Genomic DNA, 20,388 nt, shown 5'->3' with positions numbered 1-20,388 from the left:
ATCGTGATGTGGTTTTTGGAATTGAATTTTTTTAAGATCAAGCTCGGGACATCTGAACTACTTTTTGTCATCTACCTACTTCTACTGAATCTAAACAGTCATCACCATTCAATTTTTGTTGAAAATCGAGCTCATGATATCTGAACTACCTTTGTCTATATTTTCCTACGTTTACCGGCTCTCTTAATGGACCAAATTACAATTTTTGCAATTTTTTTTTATTGTCAGAGCTCCATACATTTGAACTACATTTGGTGTATCCAGTATCTACTTTTACCTTATCTCTTAAATAGATCAAGAAATCGAGATGCGGTTTTTGCCATTTAATTTTTCGAAACAGTCAAACTCGGGACATCTGAACTACTCGTGTTCTATTGTTCAATTCAATCACTCAATTTTACTCAAATGTTGAGCATAGGACGTTCTAGGTACTATTTGTCTTATCATTTCCGATAAAACAAAGAAACTACCCAAAAGAATCGAAATTGCTTTTTTAGCCCCGAGGAAGGTATCGAAACAAATCGAAAAGTCAACCTAGTAATTTTTAACCTAAAAACACCTTAAAAATTTTTAGGAGATTTTGGGCTGACACTTGAGTACAACGTGTGACTATTTACCTATCTCAGTAGAAATCCGAACTCTCTAACGTCTTGCACTGCTTGCTGAGAGTGGCGTACTTTCCGTTGTTGGGTCCTGAGAAAGACTGGTCGTGGTGGTGGGATGGCAATCGGCCTAAGGTGTGGCCCCTCAGGTGGGACATGTGGGCACCCCGATGGTGTTCGGACGGTCGCATGTCACATCCATCGCTGTAACGGTCAAAATATTACCAACCGGAAGTGTACCATTCGAAGGTAACATTAAATACGATGAGAATGATTTTAGACACAATGATTTCGAGGTTTAGATCAACACTGAGTGATATTTAAATAAAAAATATCTGTATGATTCAGATATGGCTATTTAGGAGGCTGTTCTATAAATTTACGATGTTTAAAAGAAAAGAGTAAAAAATTCAAGTGGTTGACACATTATAAACATCAACAAATTAACTTGGCAAATGTATTTGTTTCTAGGAAAACGTTTTAATAAAAATAGTTCAAATCTGGCGTGTTACACGGCCACTGAGGTTTAAATTCATACCGAAGGATGTTACTTAAATTGAAATTGCCTAAAGGATTCAGATATGGCAATTTAGGAGGATACTTTACAAATTTACGGGTGTTTTAAAGAAAACAGTAGAAATTTAAGTTCTTTACTGACTATGTACAAATAAATTGACAAATGTAAGAAAATAACAATAAAAATAGTTCAACGGGTTCAAATCTGGCTTGTACACGGCTACTGAAGTTAAAATTAATACCGAGCAATATTACTTAAATCAAAAGAAACAGATTCAAATATGGCAATTCGAGAGGTTACTCTATAAATTTACAAGCATTACAAAGAAAACAGTAAAAATTCTCATGTTCCTGACTGACCATTAACATTAACAAATGAAATTTGCAATCGTGTTTGTTTCTAACGAAATATCTAGGAAAAAAGAGTTCGATGGGTTCAAATCTGGCATGTTACACGGCCGTTCGTTATCTAGAAACCAAACGACTTGAATAGTGAAATAATTATGTAAAAAAAACAAAATTTATGAATAAGGTGAATGACAAACAACTATGATTTCTTTTCCCACTTCATTCCACAACTACCAGCTCTAGCAAAGTGAAAAAAGACGTATAAAAATAAGCGAGTCACCAATTACATGCCTTTCTATAGTACACGAAAGGAACAAAATAAAAAAATTTCCCCATTCCAAAATAAAGAGATTAAGTAATAAAAAAGCTAAAAAAAAAGAGAAAATAATCAATTATTTGAAGAAACATAAAATAGTTCGTACGACAATAAATATTTTTTTATCCGAATACAACTTTCCAAAGAAATCCGTCTCTATATCGAAACAAAAGAAATTTAAAAGAGACTTGCGGACCAGATTACATTTACGCCATATACCGAAGTGAAAGCATTACTTAGGAGCTAAACGCTAAGAAAAAAAAATAAAAAAATCTAATACAGTAATAAGTCAGCTTCATGCGTGGGGGGAGCCGAGGCATGCGCCGATCGGTTATGCATCAAGGCAGACGTGTAGCTAGGCGGAGGGGTATCGGGAGGATAAGACAACCCTTGGCTGCGTTGCAGGGTCCGGGCGGCGATCGCCTGGCTGGCCTGGGGCGGCGGCAGGTACGGGTCGTTCTCGTTCACTTGATGGTAGTCCTTCCTGCAAAAAATAATTACGTACTATTTTATACGGAGTTAAAAGCGACATTTTTTGTGTCGAGAATTCCCTTTTGGGAACCGCCGACACGAGAAAACCCGCTCGAGAGCGGAAGTAGGACTTTTATTGCCGATCTAGTGACAAGTTCAGTTCCCAAAATTTGTTTTTTTGATGACGTTTGAAAAAACAAAATTAGAAAGGCAAAACACTAAGGAGTAGAGTCATTGCAGAAATTGTAATGTGCTGTTAATTTCACATAGTGTTCAGATAAAATGTTCAACCCACACGCACCCACTTGCAACGTTTTATTGTACAGTCGTTTACTTCTATCTTTAATTAAATTGTACAAAAAGACAGATCACTCAGTTTCCGGCTAATTCTCGTCAGTGCTCGTAAGCGTACGAGTGGGAAAGACTTGTTATTTTCACATTTTATACAGGGTGATTCAGTCATAATGTCATTAATTTGAACCACGTATTCAGAAGGCTTAATAATTCTTAATTTTTTACTCGACTTTTAAAAATGAAGGAAATCAACCCATAACTCCCGCTAATAGGGCGGCTCTGCCAGATGCTCGGATGCTCTGAAAATTTTGTAACGTAATGGCATGAACAAATCGTCAGCTGAAGCGAACAGCGTCGCCAAATTCACATCATAATCTGTGGTTCACATTTAATTAATCCGCTTTAGTATACGGATACATATGTATGAAACCGATAAAATGCAAGTAAATAAAGGATCATGCTGCATTTTATTATAACTAATTTTAATAATTGTATTAACTTAGTGCAAAATGTTTTAACAAACCTGACTTCTTGAAGTCAACTTTCGATGAAAGAAAATAAATAAAGCAGAGGTTTGTAGGCACACCGTATTTTATCAAATAAAAAAAGTCAGCACACTAATTACCCGAATATACAAAGGACACTGCATACGGTTACAAAACCATCACCTAACAATTTAAAACGTTTATTCAAATCTACCACCCTCCATATCTCCCGCATTTTTCCCGCAAAGGAGTTAACATAACACATTTTCAAAAAGATCAAGCTTTAGAAGCAACTAATTTCCCCAATCGTCTTGAATTTTGCAATTGGTTCCTAAATCGAAGTGTAGCAGAACTTTATTAACAAAGTGCTCTGGACAGATGAATGCTGTTTTACTCGTGCTGGCATTTTAAACAGGCAAAAAACATAAGTATTGCTTTCTCAAAAACAATAAATACCTACCTAGGTTACTCCAAAGTTTAGATTTACACTAAAGTTTACATTTATTATGTGAACTTTGGTTATACACAACTGGATATTGAATAATAAATTGAAATACTAAAACTGTGTATTATTTAACATAATAAATTATAAAACGTGATAACGTTAATAATATTAAAAATGATAAATTGCAATAACCGTACATTGGAAAACAATCATCCCTATTCATTGACAACTTTTTGCTCTACTTTGCATGGAATACGATCCTACTACAGTTCGTATTAATCTAGCAGCCAGATCAGGTTCCGTGTACTAGCTATAAAAATAAACTTTTTACAGGCATTCAAACATTTAATTTGTTGATAACAATTAAACTGACCACTTTCAGGCTTTGCGACCAAGTTTTTTGGATTCAGGAGGTCAAATTACTTTGGAATAAGTTGTTTGCAGCCGTGGCACTCCGATTGGCAACGGAACCCTGTCTGGCTCCTACACTAAAGTGTACATGCAAATTAGAAAGTTAGTGACCTCGACACAGGTTAGTCAAGGTCGGAAACACGTACCGAGTTGTTTATTTGTCTCCGTCTGATTGTATTTTTATCTTCTATTACTTACAGTCAATATTTAAATGCTACATACATTTCACCCTCTCTTTATAATTTATCTAGCGAGTGTTGGTTTTTTATGTCATTATTTCTGTAATGAAATCGAAATGGTTATGAAATGAAATTTAAATTATTTGAACTCTTGGAATTTTGTAACTTCAATATAAAATTTTATTTAAAGTGAAACAGAGCTAATTTCTTTGCAGCCATAATAGTCACATTTGGTCAGATGAAAACCTGCACACTACTCGTCGGTTTAGCTTTCAGAGNATGGCAATCGTCAGTCGGATTCGTTTGGAAAGTCGCTAACGTGTTGCACCCTTTTTGGTACAAATAGTAAACACGTTTTGGTCGGCAGAATCTTCAAAATTCTAAAAACTTTCCAAAAAAAAAACATTGAATATTTTCTGTTTTCAAAGCAAAATTTTGCTCAAAACGCTCAAATGCTAAATTTTGAGACTGTATTTGAAATTTCGAGTTAATAATTGAAATTTTCGGATTAAATTCAAAATTTTAAGGATAAGCATAAAATTTGTGAAAAAGTGAAAATTTTGCATATAAGAGGGCTCTATAGCAAATAGACAACCAGCAATACATTTTTATAGATTCAACTCGGACTGGAAACTTTCAGTCCAACCTTAAAGTTTTGCATTTGAACTTAAAATTTTGTGTTCAAAATCGAAATTTCGAGTCAAAACACAAATATTTTATATTTGAGTTTGAATTATTGAGTTTAAACTCAAATTTAGTCACTATTTTGAATTTTTCAACTCGGACTGAAAATTTTCAGTCCAACCTCACAGTTTTGCATTTGAATTTAAAATTTTGTGTTCAAAATCGAAATTTCGAGTCAAAACACAAATATTTTATATTTGAGTTTGAATTATTGAGTTTAAACTCAAATTTAGTCACCATCTTGAATTTTTTAACTCGGACAGGAAATTTCCAGTCCAATCTCAAAATTTTGCCATTGAACTTAAAATTTTGTGTTCAAAATCAAAATTTCGAGTTAAAACACCTATATTTTATATTTGAGTTTGAAATTCCTTATCGAATATTGAAATTGTTGAGTTCTGAGTTTGAATTATTGAGTTTAAACTCAAATTTAGTCACCTATCCTGAATTTTTCAGTCCAACTTCAAAGTTCTGCATTTGAACATAAAATTTTGTGTTCAAAATCGAAATTCCGAGTTAAAACACGAATATTTTATATTTGAGTTTGAAATTCCTTATCGAATATTGAAATTTTCGAGTTTTGAATTTGAATTATTGAATTTAAACTCAAATTTAGTCACTATCATGAATTTTTCAACTTGGACTGAAAATTTTCAATCCAACCTCAAAGTTTTGCATTTGAACTTAAAATTTTGTGTTCAAAATCGAAATTCCGAGTTAAAACACGAATATTTTATATTTGAGTTTGAAATTCCTTATCGAATATTGAAATTTTCGAGTTTTGAATTTGAATTATTGAATTTAAACTCAAATTTAGTCACTATCATGAATTTTTCAACTTGGACTGAAAATTTTCAATCCAACCTCAAAGTTTTGCATTTGAACTTAAAATTTTGTGTTCAAAATCGAAATTCCGAGTTAAAACACGAATATTTTATATTTGAGTTTGAAATTCCTTATCGAATATTGAAATTTTCGAGTTTTGAATTTGAATTATTGAATTTAAACTCAAATTTAGTCACTATCATGAATTTTTCAACTTGGACTGAAAATTTTCAATCCAACCTCAAAGTTTTGCATTTGAACTTAAAATTTTGTGTTCAAAATCGAAATTCCGAGTTAAAACACGAATATTTTATATTTGAGTTTGAAATTCCTTATCAAATATTGAAATTTTCGAGTTTTGAATTTGAATTATTGAATTTAAACTCAAATTTAGTCACTATCATGAATTTTTCAACTTGGACTGAAAATTTTCAATCCAACCTCAAAGTTTTGCATTTGAACTTAAAATTTTGTGTTCAAAATCGAAATTCCGAGTTAAAACACGAATATTTTATATTTGAGTTNGTTTTGTAACTTCAATATTAAATTTTATTTAAAGTGAAACAGAGCTAATTTCTTTGCAGCCATAATAGTCACATTTGGTCAGATGAAAACCTGCACACTACTCGTCGGTTTAGCTTTCAGAGGAGATTCGGTGTCAATGTACGGGCAGGAGTATATGGCAATCGTTTAATTGGGCCACATTTTCTACCTGAACATCTGAATGGGCCGCGTTACTTTCAATTTTTAGTAGATGGCTTACAGTAAATTACAAAATTATCACTATGATGTCAATAAAAAATTATTTTTGGCAAGACATGCTCAGACCTCCTCGAGGTTCTTGCTGGGCAACAATAACAATTTAATGTGTTGATTGCATAATTATAAAAAATAATTTATAGCATTTTAAATTATTATTGGCTGACGTGAGCAAAGCGTTTGTCTTTATATGTGCGAAAATATATAAATATGGCAACGTAGCATCTAGGGCGCGTTGTTCATATCGTAGCCGTGCTCAAATTCTGAACAAGCGATTGACGTCAGCCGGTCAGTAACAGCCNTTGCATAAATAAAAAATAATTTATAGCATTTTAAATTATTATTGGCTGACGTGAGCAAACCGTTTATTTATTGTCTGTATATGAGCGAAAATATGTAAATGTGGCAACGTTGCATCTAGGGCGCCTTGTTCATATCGTAGCCGGCTGACGTCAGCCGGTCAGTAACAGCCTGAAAAGGGGGTTAAATAATGATTTGAAAATAATTTTTTACAGCTTAAATATGCATTTAATTTTTTTTTAATCCCGCCGTCGTATTATATTCATTTTTCTCTATCTGCTCTTAAAATTAATGACATTATGACTGATCACCCTGTATATTCAAACAAGTGTTAAAAATAAATTATAACCAACAAAATTCACACTTACTTCTTTCTGATGTAGATCCAGGTGTGCGAGTCGACCCAAACCAGGGCGGTGAGCAACAGTCCAGCTAGAACGGCCGACGCCAGCATCAGCGTCAGCCCTAACAATCCCACGTTGCACAGGGCCCTCGCCCCCCTCAGATAATGCATGTGCAACGACCTACAATCCACGAGTGCCGTCAACGAATGTATGAAATTGTCCGCAGCGTTGATATCGTTCTTCAGCGAGCTGAACTTCGTGTCCAGCCCCTTTTTCGGGAACAGGTACTGTGCCGGCTTGCTCAACGGGTTCAAGTTGTTCCTCATGTTTTCAATGGTGGTCTTGGCCTCTCTAAGTCGTTGGGTGAACGGATTGGCCCTGGCTCGTTCGCAGTTCGTGTAGTACTTCAATATCTCCTTGGAGAGATCGGTGGAGGCCTGGTCTTCGATGAACTTGTCCGGGGCCATGCAGAGATCGCCCAGGGCGACGCTGGAGGCCAGGTAGACGCTAGCCATCAGGTAAGAGGCTATCACCGCCAGTAGACCGCACACGGAAAAGGCTATGAGGGCGCAGCGGTTGTGGCGAGCTATGCCCACCAGGAGGATCACGCAGAGGATGAGGAGGACGCTGAGGATGGCCATGGTGCAGGGCCACCGTATCGCCTCTATTTTCTCGCCCAGGATGATCTTGGGGGCGAGGTTCAGGCCGACCAGGGGCTGTCGGATGTCGGCGGCGGCGTTGGCCGCCATGGTGTTGTTGCCTGCGAGGAAATATATCGATGGACATCATTCATATAAAAGTAAATTTTATTTATACGCATTTTTTTTTGTTGAGAGGGCTCTATAGCAAATAGGCAACCAGCAATACATTTTTACAGATTTTATTACACAGTTTGTCTAAGTATGATATAATGCACAAATAACAGACTTTCCCCCATTCTAACGCAGATTTTCTATACAATGGACTTACTTTGAAACTCATATTACTTTTTGTTGCTAAGAAATTTGTAATTTACGATGCAAATTACAAATTTCTTTACAACGAAAATAAATCTGGGTTTCAAACTAATTCCATTTTATAGAAAATCTGCGTTAGAATGGGGGAAAGTCTGTTATTTGTGCATTAATTCATATTTAGACAAACTGTGTAATAAAATCCATAAAAATGTATTGCTGGTTGCCTATTTGCTATAGAGCCCTCTTAAATATATAATTTTTTGTTTAATATTACAGCGAGATACTGCAAACACTGAATAAATAAAAGTTATAAAATAAAAATTATAAGTGAACAGAATACGATAAGAAATAATTAAAACACAATTAAAAATCACATAAAATCAACAAATTTACAAAAGACGATTTAATTTATTTATAAAAAATTCCATACGCCACAGTGCAATTGTCACTTTGACAGCAGCAAAAGTTACCTGCAACTTTTACAGTGACAAATGCACTAGTGCTTTTTTCACTTACTCATTTTTCAATCAATTATTACGGTGTCAGCCGCCGAAATAAATAGTTTGACATTATTGTCAACAACTTACTGAATTATTAAACGGCGGTGAGTCTACGAACAACGAAATTAGACAAATTGTTAATATCTACGTGCCTGCTAATACAGTTGCGACTCAATCATCAATTTGGCGACAATTTTCTAGTTTTTGCGATGCGAAAGGATATAAATTTGAGCCAGATAACTCCATCGAGAAATTGAAACTAATATTGCAAGATTGGGCATTTAATATGCGAAAATGTGACGGAAAAGACTACAAAGAAGCGGTAGTTAAAACAATTTCGAACGCCACCGATACTAAAACATAAAATCCTACAAGCACAACCCGAAAAGAGAAAATCCAGTGCATCAGATCTTAATAAATGTGAAGTATTTGCAATGGCCAGATTATATGACAAAAATGAACCGGAAGGACAACAAAAGAAATTATATCACATTTTAGCGTTTGAATTAGCTTGGAGGGGAGGAGAAGCAACTTACTGCAAAACCGCTTATTTCGTATCTGAAATAGAAAATAATCCTCTATTTTCGAAAACGGGACAAGGCGGTGATAATAAATTATGTGACAGCAAATGGATTACGCTTAATATTTTAGAGGGAGATATTTGCCCAGTACGCTTATTTAAAAAGTTGATGGAAAAACGAGGCACTTCCGTAATATTTCTTACACCAAATCCCTTTTGGAAGAAGAAAAATTCTAAAGGTTGGTATAAAAATGTGTCGATTGGAATTAATGAAATTTCCAAATTGACTAAATGCTCAGCACAACGCATTGGTATAGATGTCAAACGTGTCAAAATTTCAAATCACTCAAATCGAGCGGGAACAGTCAGCGAATTAAGTAAAAGCGGAATAGAAGACTCTAATAAAAATAACAGAACACAGCAATTCATCATCAATAAAACCATACTTACAAGTTGACAAAGAGCATCATTCGAGCATTATTCAATCGATTCGTTTGGAAAAAAAAACAAAGTTCAACATCTATTACAGAAACGATGAGCTGTGGCACCCATAGCGACATTAGTATTCCTCGTATGAATTTCAATAACTGCGTTATGGTGGCCCAATTTTTTTTTTTTTTTCATGTTTAATATTTAGTTTGTCATGTTTTAAGAGCCCCCTCAAAAAATCAGCTCAAAAAATATTTTTTAAGAGGTCGCTCAAGATTTTTAAAAATTTCCAATATAATCTGAATTTATTTTCTATTTTTTTCTCGTTATTCTATCATATTCTAGGTTTAAAAAAATCTCGTTTTTGAAAATTTCAAATCGATATTTTAATTTCTAAAAGTCGCTCATAATTATTTTAACTTTCAAAGTAGTGTACCTAAAATGTTTTCGAGCGACCTCTAAAAATGAATATCAACGAACTAATAATTTGTTTTATTGAATTTGATAAACAAAAGAATAGAAATAAATCACGAGACACTTAAAAAATTTCTCGAGGAAAAATTTACTACCGCAGTTTTAAAAATTTAAAATTTTTTAATTTTATAAAATTTAAGTGTCTCGTGATTTATGTCTATTCTTTTGTTCATCAAATTCAATAAAAAAAATATTATTAGTTCGTTACACAGTACTTTGAAAGTTAGAATAATTATGAGTGACTTAGAAATTAAAATATCGATTTGAAATTTTCAGAATCGAGATTTTTTTCAACCTAGAATAATATGATAAAATAACGAGAAAAAAAATAGAAAAAAAAATTCAGATTATATTGGAAATTTTTTAAAATCTTGAGCGACCTCTAAAAAAATATTTTTTGAGCTGATTTTTTGAGGGGGCCTTAAAACATGACAAACTAAATATGTATTAGACACGAAAAAAAAAATAAAATTGGGCCACCATAACGCAGTTATTGGAATTCATACGAGGAATACTAACGTCGCTACGGGTGCCATCGAAATTATTTTCAACCTAGAAAATGATATAATAACGAAAAAAAAAATTCAATTTTTGACGATTTTGGAAATTTTTAAAAATCTTGAACGACCTCTAAAAAAGATTTTTTTGAGCTGATTTCTTGAGGGGGCTCTTAAAACATGATAAACTAACATATTTTCACAAGACACGAAAAAAAATATTCGTTTTTTTTTTTGGGCCACCCTAAACTGCGTGTTTAATAATTGTACGCTCGAATAAAAATGTATTTATTTTTAGTATTTCATAAAAAAGTTTGCATTGATATGTTTCTAAATTTCTAATTCATTAAATTGTCCTGCCGAATTTTCTCAAGAGGTTTGTATTTTACCGGGTTTTGGGTTGATTGGGGTTCAGTGTCGTATTTTTAAAAGTTGACAGTTTTTCTCATCTAATTGCTAGGCAACAATTTCTCATTAAACAACCCAAATTTACCCGGTAAAATACAAATCTCTTGTGCTATTATAAGTGAAAACAAAAAAAAAATAAATGATTAGAAAAAACATTCCCTTTAACATTATATTAAATTGTAGAAATAGTTTTAATTAAAGACTAAAAATCCACACTGTTTCTACTGCTAAATTTTGTTAAATTGAATAATATTAAAGAAGAATTAAAAACAGAGGTCCCAATTGAGAGCCTTGGAGCACACCTTACACCTCTGTGATCCTGTCGTTTATGAAATTTTGAAATGTAAGTAACCATCTGATATTTCTGAGACATTTTTTAAAATTCTATTTAATCTAGAAGAGGGCTATTCCAAGTACAATAAAAAGTTTGTTGATTAAATATTGTGGTAGATAAGTAGCGACTGAAAGTCGATAAGTTTACGTTTATGGACCCATATTGTTGTTCGATACGAAGACTGGAAACTGGATACAAAAATGAAGAACAAAGGAAGACTAATCTCCACACAAATAAACTTCATCCAAACACTTACCAATGAGCCTTTTGAGGTACCCGTCCGCCAACTTAAACAAGGTCATATTCGAAGTCGGCGCCTCAAATATATTCTGGATGTTGGTGAGCTGACCGCCTGCCTGTATCCTCAACTGTCGTTCAATGGCCTCGGTCTGGTTCCTTATCTTCGACACCAGAGTGTCCACCTGTTTCCCCTGATTTAAGGTCTGTATGATACCGTTGTGCAGGTCGTCGTTGCCGTAGAGGCCCAACCCCACGGCGGCGCAGCATAGCACGGAGACGATGGCTAGGGTGATCTTGAGGGCCGAAATGGACCTGGAAGCTCTCGGTTTCCGGTCGCAGCATCTGGTGAGGAGGTAGATGAGCAGGACCAGGAGGGTGAGGATGAGCCAGGCAGCGGGGATGGATCCTAGTATGCCGAGGCTCTGAAACAGCAAAAACAATAGTACATTGTTAGAAATGAGTGAAATAAGTCGTTAAGAAAAACCGTTTTTTTTGCAACTATGCTAATTTTTTTTTACCAAGTTCGCCATTTTGGATCCAGTTCAAAGAAGAAACTCAAATTAAAATTTAATTTCCTATACGGTCATATTTTTTCTTTCCAGGTAATAATTTCTGTAAATTTAACAATAGGACTTGTTTTTGGACTACAACTGGCACAAATAGTACAGTCATTGAAGCTGACAATCAGCTGTAACCTCCGAATTCTTTGAAACTGCATGGATTTGCATGAAAATTTAGAATGAGGCTCATCTTAGGCTCAAGTTCAAAAGTAACCTTGACGATTGACGCTTTTTGTTTTTTAGGGGTAAAAACTACCCCTAAGTGAAAAAAATTGAAAAAATTAAGTTTTAAGCATTTTATACACGTAAAATTAATATTTTTTCCGTTATTTGACGTTGAATACATCTATTCGAGTATTCTCCCCAAAACAAGTCCCTTTTCACTAACCACATATCGCTTTGTATAGGATGTACAACACTTTTTAAAAAACGATTGTCTTTGTTTATTTATAAGCTACATTTTTGTTCATTACACTTTTTTAAATAAAATGCATAGTTTTTGAGTTATTCGCGATAAATACTTTGAAAGTGTTTTTTTTTTCATTCAAAATTCCAAGTTTTCTATCGTGAAAAAACTATTGATTTCTAGAAAAAATTCTTCGGATATTTTTTGCTAAAAATTTGATTCACTATCGATTTCCAGCGTTATTTTTGAAAATAAGATTCTACCCCCGGGAAGGGGTGTCAACCCCCAACAGGGTGGAAGCGTCAATCGGCGCTATGTCACTAATGTTCATTGACCTTTTATCTAAGTATCTGTCAAATTTCAAGTCGATCGGTTCAGTTTCAAAGAATTCGGAGGTGAAAATCTTCCATGACTGTACTAAGAGATCTATCACTGTAGGGACGAAAGTAATTTAAGACGCCTATGTTTCAAGGACAAGCCGTGTCATTAATTATGTTTCCTAAGTGACAAAAAGACACTGATTAACCGGAATGAAAAAAACTTTTTCGTTTTAGAACAAAAAAAACAAAAAGTCGTTCATACAGCTGCTACTTATTACTTTAATTGGATAAATTGCTTCATAAAATGACTACTGAAAATTTATGTATTTCAATTTCAATTAAAATATTTTCCTTGGTCAAAAACTATAAATTGGGGTTCCCCATTATCCCGCAAGAATTATTTTTCTCATTTTATTCATACTATCCACTTGATTGGTACATTTCCATTAGCATATTATCTAAAGTAAAACACAATTATTTTTTAGCAAAGTATTAAAAAAAATCAAATATAATTCGGTATTTTTTTTTTAGGTACTATTGAAATATAGAGAAAATGTACTTAACATTATTTTTTATAGTGAAAATGCATTCTTCTTCTTTTGTCGGAAATAACTTTTCAATTATTTTTTCATTAAAGTTTGGTATTCCTCTCACCATTAATTTTTCAATAGCATTGCAGGTGTTACAATCAATTTAAACGTTTACAATTTTTAAAAAAACACAAGAAACAATACGTAAGTAACAAAATTTTATACAACATCTGAACAAATTACGTTTATTAAGAAAAAAAAACGGTGAATAGCTACAATTTGGTTACGGTCGGACAAAATAGAGCCCAAACTGCATAGTAAATATGCGCTACTCCCACTCCGTGTTACCCTTCTGCACGACGGTAACCATGACCTCCGCTGTGAACATTTTACAGATGTAGAGGCGGGCTACGAGGAGTTCACGTATTCAGAGTTTGGCAAACGAATTTAGCAAGTCGACTTCAATTGACTGCACATTACAAATTTAATTCTGAAGATTTTACTCTCTTTTTCGAAAATTTCAACAATATTTCCAAGCAGTCTCCGAAAAAATATTGTTTGATGCCTACGCAATTGCAAACTGACTTTTGCATTCTCAACATAGGACAAAAAGTAACTATTAAATGCAATTTTTTGGGCCTTTGTTCTTCTACCCTATACATTTGCGTCAAACGAAGAAATATCTGACCCAATTATGGAGCATAGGCATGTTAAACGCACTTGGGCTTATCTGATATGAGATTAATGTCCGGCTGCCACGAGAGACAAGTGCATTTCGATTTTGTTTACTAATCTTCACCGAACTCGGGTCAGCCACAGCAACACATCACGATGGATTTTTTTTGTATCGATAGACGACAAGTGAGCACCATTTGTCCGTTCATAGAAAAAACTGTTGCCAAGTTTGTAAAATAAATCAATAAACTACAACTGTCGACAAGTCATCCGTGAACAACGTCCTTTTTTATACGGTTCAAGTTACTGAAGCGTTTAATTTTAATAATAAAGTCGAACGGCTATAAAATTGTAAACAAGCGTGAAATAGGAATATTTATTTTAATCACAGTTCTTCAGAGCTGTTTATCCCATGTCTGAATTATATCATCGCCCCGGTGTTTATTCCACGTTGTGCCATGAATTCAATAAACCCATCAACGGTTTAAAACAACAGCCTCAATCGAAATAAAAGACCCGATATTGCTCCATCAAAGAGGGCTATTAAGGAACGTTTCCACGTCCCAACACAACCACCCTTTTTGTGTGCGCGAAATCTAATAGCCAACTATCTTACTCGCGCGTTTATTGCCGACGATTTCCATACCTGGGATACAGGGTGACTCAAATAAAGTCCGTGTATATTGATCGAGTACCGAATATACCCGCCATTTCGTCTCCAACAAAAGCCGCGACAATACAATTTAAATGAAAGAGAAGTTATTAATAAAAATCAATCTAAAAACACGCTTCACTTTTATAAGTACCTACTAAGAATCCATTTTATCAATACAGTCAAGTCGGATTCATTCATTATACTCTTCGCAAATTCCTAGAACACTAGTAGAGGCATTGCTTAATACCAGGGTATTCTTAGAAGTGGACAAAAAGTGTAAATGAACAGTTCTTCATTCAAGTTGTCTGTACTGTTTAAATTCGTAGGAAACTCTTGATATTTATAGAAATTTTATGGAATTTCTAGTAGAGGGTGTCTCAAATTCGATAGTATGGGCCTACTGTGAGGATACGAAAAAATTAAATAAAATGTTTCTGTATTATACAGGTTCGGAAAGTACCGATGGTCCATCTGCCGTTACGTGAGAGCTATAAAGTAGGACATAGAAATCCATGCGATAGAGAAGGATGGCTATAATGAAGGCGTCTCATAGTCATACCTTCATTATTTCTTTTATGATATTTCAATGATTGTTTTCCAAAGTAAAATTATATAAAAATTTTGTATAAACATGAAATATTTATACAAAAATTTAATCTACAGCATATTTATAATATCATCTTTCCTCAAATAGTCAATTTGTAATCAAGAATGGAAAGTTTTTTTTGTGTGCGCCAGCGAACTTGACTCACTGTAATGCTGGGAAACAATGCTAGTTGATTACATTGAGTTCTAAAATTCGTTTAACTGAAATACACAAACTTTTGAAAATAGTAGTCATAGTATAGTCTGTGAAATGATTCTGTTGGGCTGGGGTTCCTATCAATTTAAAAAACGTATTCAAAGTCAAACCCATAAAAGAAATCGACTTTACAGCTGCCGTACTGGGTAATTTTATTACATAACAATAATTTTTATGTCCAGTAACCTAATACCTTTAAAATAAAGTAAAAATAAAATATATTGGGCTCTTCACTGATAAGGGTACGTACTAGAAAGACACCGCAACAAAATTAAACATTAGTAAGTTTATTTTAACATATTTAACACAGTCCAATTTGTGTCTACCTTAATAAAAATTATAACCAAAATCAGTGGCGCCCTAAGTCTAAAGGAGAAATAAATTTTTCACCGTCGCCTTTCTGTTGCCACCTTGTAGGCGATGGCTTCTCCTCCCCCGCGTTCGCGGAGCAGGAAGAAGCCGCGGCTCCAATTGTTTGCTTCCTGTGCAGATGCCGCGCATACAGATTGCTGGATGGCTCTACGTGATGCCCTTTTGTTTGGCCACACTCGCACGTCAAGGTGGCCATGGCCCCGAACTCAGGATACGAGTACGCCACGGGACACTTTAAATGACCGGAGAGCACGTCGACGTCCCCGACCGCTTGATTTGAATGCTAAAATGTCTTATCTGTAGGGATATTCAGTTGTATGGTATTCACGCACCGTTGCTAATTATATAAATCGTTTTATAATTGTTATTAATAGCCGTTTCGCAGAAATTTAACGCTGATGTTTAATTTACAGAGAAAAAATAATCAATTTTCTGTTTTGGCATATGATTTTTCTAGTAAATTGTTCAAATTTATCGAAGTATTAATTTATAAACTTCAATAACTGTTTTTAATATTAATAATATATCGTTGAGAACGTCCATTTAGTACATAAATTGGATAAGCAACAAAAAAGATTTAGGTATTCTACTTTACTCGAAAAACGAGCCACTTTTGAATCATTCTTTATAATTTAAAATTAAAATAAGTCGAAAAATAGTTCCGGAACTATTCGTCTCACAAAAAAAAATATAGAATTTTTTTGTTAGAAATGCAATTTTAAATACAATACCATATCAAAGCCAAAAAAAATCATTGGCGTAGCAATCAGTCCGGGCTGGTGAAAATTAAATTGAACATACCATCATTTAGGGGTTATTTCTAGGTCCACAGAGATTTTTCATAATGAAAAAAATTTGCAAGAAAATTACGATATCAAACATGAAATTAGGGGTTGTCTACCCTGAAATCTCGAAGAGTTCGCTTCTCACTGATAGGCTATTGAATATAGAATTTTAAAAGGAATTATGACGTTCAAGATATTTTATTACATAAATCTTTCGAATGGCCATTTTAGATGAAAAACCCGCGGACTGCTATTAAATTAGAGGGTGGAAATTGGAGATAGGGGTGAAAATGCACCCCGTTCAGTAATTGTAGTTCGAAAACGAAGCAAAATTTCGCTATAGTTCATAGAGAATTGAATTTCCCATCGAAATGGCTTATTTAAAAAATTTAAAAGGAAAATTTTATGCAAAAAAATCGTTAATAAACAATTTTAAAAAAGTAAAAAATAAGATTTTATGTATATATTTTTTATTTTTTTGACTATAATCTTTTTTTAGTAGATATAACCGGTCAAACTTAAATATTTAGATTTTCGTCGTTTTTAACATAATTATAATTCTTTACTTTTACAACAAATTGGTTCTTTACTTAATACAAATTTATTTCAAGTTTTATTTGTTAATAATAAATACAAATTTTCAGAATATAGTCAAATAAGTAAAAAAAAAAATCAAAAAATCTTATATTTTGCTTTATTTAAGTTGTTTCTTAACGATTTTTTGCATAAAATTTTTTTAAATTTTTTAAATAAGCCATTTCAATGCGAAATTCAATTCTCTACAAAATTTTTCCTATGAACTATACCGAAATTTTGCTTCGTTTTCGTGCTATATTTAAAAAACTGCAAAAGTGCATTTTCACCCCTATCTTCAATTTCAACCCTCTAATTTAATAGCACTCCGCGGTTTTTTCATTTTTAATGACCCTTCGAACAAGTCATGTGATGAAAATCCTTGAACGTCTTATTTCCTTCCTTTTTTGCAAAAAAAAAAAGAATCAAAACGTAGGTGTAAGGGTAAATGTGACGAAAATCGAAAAATTCGTTAATTGTAAGTTTGAGCAGCCATATATCAGTCAATTTTCATCCAAAACTACTTTACAACCTCTTATTTTGACGGAAATTTTACCTACTTTTTTTATGAAGCAATGCCTATACCCATCTTACTCAAAAAAACTGGAGGCAAAAAATTTAAAAAAATCAAAATATCGAATTTTTTGCTTTTTTTCAAATTGTTTATTAACGATTTTCTTACATAAAATTTTCCTATTAAATTTTTTAAATCAGCCATTGCGAAATTCAATTCTCTAAATAATTTTTCCTATGAACTATAGCGAAATTTTGCTTCATTTTTGAGCTACAATTAAAAAACTGAAAGGGGTGCATTTTCAACCGTATCTCCAATTTCCACCCTCTAATTTAGTAGCATTCCACGGTTTTTTCATCTAAAATGACCCTTTGAACGATATATGCAATAAAATTGCTTGAACGTCATAGTTCCTTTTAACCCTGTTTTTTGGATATAATCAATGAGGTGATATTGAAAAAAGAAGAACACTTTTTCATTGCCTCTATCGAATACATTGAAGGTGAATTTTTCGAGACAAAACGTCTGAATCTGGTTCGGGCCGAGACAATAGGCTTGCAAAAAATGTAATAAAATTTCCAGGGTCGTATTTAAAAATTTTAAGTTGATGATGGTTGTGGAGACACGAAACGTTACATATAGAAATTGATGCCATTCGATAGAGGGCAAACTTCTTTTTTCAATATCACCTCAAACAAGGCTGAAATTAAACAAAAACGGATTTCCAAAATTCCGGTTTTTTTCAAACATTTCGAAAACTAATCTTGTTAGCCTTGATTTTTTAGAGGCATAATGTTGGTCCCCTGATTACGCAACTTTGCCCCCCTATTTCGTATCTCTTTCTCTTTTCCGAGATGCCTGTAGTGAGAAGCGAATTTGTAAGAGCCTGTATATTTGCAAAATATTGTTTTTTGTAATCAACCATATACAGGGTGTCCCAGAATAACGTGTACAACGGAAGACCACAGATTCTTGGACTCAAAATAGGCAGATTTAGGCTAATTCACCTATATCCAAAATCGCTTCGATCGTCCGCTAGATAGCCTCAAAGTTCATGAATTTTTTTTGAATTTTGTAAATAACTCGAATACGTATTATTCGATTTTGATTATTTTTGGGGTGTGAACTTTTGCTTTCAATCTACAAATTTTGATGTTATACAGAGTGTTTTTTAAAACTGTATATTGACGATATATTTTTTATTTTTCTCAAAATGTTCTTTTTTAATAAAGTGACAGCACTATAAACTTCGAAAAATAGAAAATTAGTACATATCAGATTCAAATTCAAATATGTCACAAAGAAAATTTAGTTTTAATGGAAGTTAAAAAAAACGCCAATTTGCATCTATCAGTTGATTATATAAAATACATATATTTTGCAGAAACGTGCAATCCCTTTCGACTAGGTCGGCAACCCTTATTTTAATTTTTTAATTCGCAAATTCCGTTCGTTGAAAGTTCTTTATGTGGGCATAGAAATTATACCTTAAAAGACGATATGACACATTATTAATGATCATTTTAATTTTCAGCAGCCGTCCACTGCATCTTTAACGTTTTTAAGCGGTTCCTAACTATAAAAAAATTAAAAATTCCTACATTAATGATTTTCTGCTTTGGGTTTTTCGTAATTACATTGTGTATTTATATTTAAACGTGTATTTCCATAAAAAAATTACTACAAATAATTATTTTTGTTACACTAATAGAATTGGAGTTATTTTCGACTTATTTAATCAAGTACGTCGTAGACTTATTTTAAATTAAAATAAAATAAAAAAATATCTTCCATCGGTCATTAAAGACAGCGCACACCGTAGTACCCGAAAGGAAGCATCCACTCACCTCCAAATAGACGGGATTGTGCGGCTCGAAGGAGTTGTTCACCTGGTGGAAGGTGACGTTGAGGTGGGGCAGCGAATGCAGCAGCCACGCCAGGAACGGGTAGCTGTACGCATCCTCGGAGGAGACGCCCATACCAGCGGAGTCTCCCGGGGCTATCGACCCGAGCGTCAAGTCACACCATCTTCAACGGCGATGAGATAGCCTTCACGATGATCCGCCAAAAATTGCTGAAACAAGAGACGGTCGTCAGACCACGAAACGTCCGGATCTTTAAATCTAGTAGTCGTGTGGTATAACAAACGCTAGACGGTGCAGTGCCGTAGTTGGGAGGGGGCCAGGATCAGTCCAGTCCGTCCTGGAACAAGTTATTTCTAATAATTCGTTTCCTAGAATATTTGGTCTCAAATTGGCCTTCTAATGATATAATTCGATTTTTGGGCCACCTAGAATTAGCCTCAAACTAATTTGGAAAATAATTTAGTTAAAACAGATTGCTTTTGTACGACTTAGAGACGTGTTATTTTAAAGTCACCATGTTTTTTTTCATAACACTGTGGATGAACCGCCGGCTATTAAAAAAATATTCAACAGTGATTAAATTATTAAAATTATTTACATTCATAATTTATTAAATTAATTCAAGTTCAAAAAACTTGAATAATACAAAATTAATAAAAATACTTCATAATCTGATGAAATATTTTTTTAAAATCATTTCAACATTTTAAAAACAGTTGTGATACTATTTTCAGTGTGAATGACCTTTGACATTGAAATAGTTTAGCCGAACTATACTACGGTCACTACAGTAGGCAAGAAAGATAAAAACAGGTATTAAAATATTTTTATTTTCTTATTATTCCGCCACTTCATCAGCAGAATATAGAATATTTCGTCGTAAATTCAACCAAATGTCCAATGGTGGACTCTGCACAGTTTGAATTTAAGCAGAATCCCATCTTGATCCGAATTTTACGAAGGGCAAATATCTCGGGAACGGTCCTAGGACGTC

The 20,388-nt window shown here is 33.6% G+C and overlaps 1 protein-coding gene across 3 annotated transcripts in view; it reads right to left on the bottom strand.

Annotated features, from left to right (window-relative positions):
- LOC108917994 (protein tweety) overlaps nt 1-20,388 on the bottom strand; it is a 71,012-nt gene that overhangs the window by 2,265 nt on the left and 48,359 nt on the right. For all 3 annotated transcript variants that reach the window (XM_023457308.1, XM_023457310.1, XM_023457309.1), the window contains exons 2-6: nt 19,377-19,603; nt 11,354-11,759; nt 7,004-7,739; nt 2,063-2,266; nt 618-806 (exon numbers count right to left, since the gene is read on the bottom strand). In XM_023457308.1, coding sequence (XP_023313076.1) covers nt 623-806; nt 2,063-2,266; nt 7,004-7,739; nt 11,354-11,759; nt 19,377-19,508 — 1,662 coding nt within the window. In that variant the 5' untranslated portion in view covers nt 19,509-19,603 and the 3' untranslated portion in view covers nt 618-622. The remainder of the gene's footprint in view (nt 1-617; nt 807-2,062; nt 2,267-7,003; nt 7,740-11,353; nt 11,760-19,376; nt 19,604-20,388) is intronic.

The sequence above is a fragment of the Anoplophora glabripennis genome, unplaced genomic scaffold (genome assembly GCF_000390285.2).
Source record: "Anoplophora glabripennis isolate ALB-LARVAE unplaced genomic scaffold, Agla_2.0 scaffold90, whole genome shotgun sequence".
In the NCBI taxonomy this organism is placed as follows: domain Eukaryota; kingdom Metazoa; phylum Arthropoda; class Insecta; order Coleoptera; family Cerambycidae; genus Anoplophora; species Anoplophora glabripennis.
The sequence above is the reverse complement of the archived record's forward strand: the minus strand, read 5'-3'. Positions and strand labels throughout refer to the sequence as shown.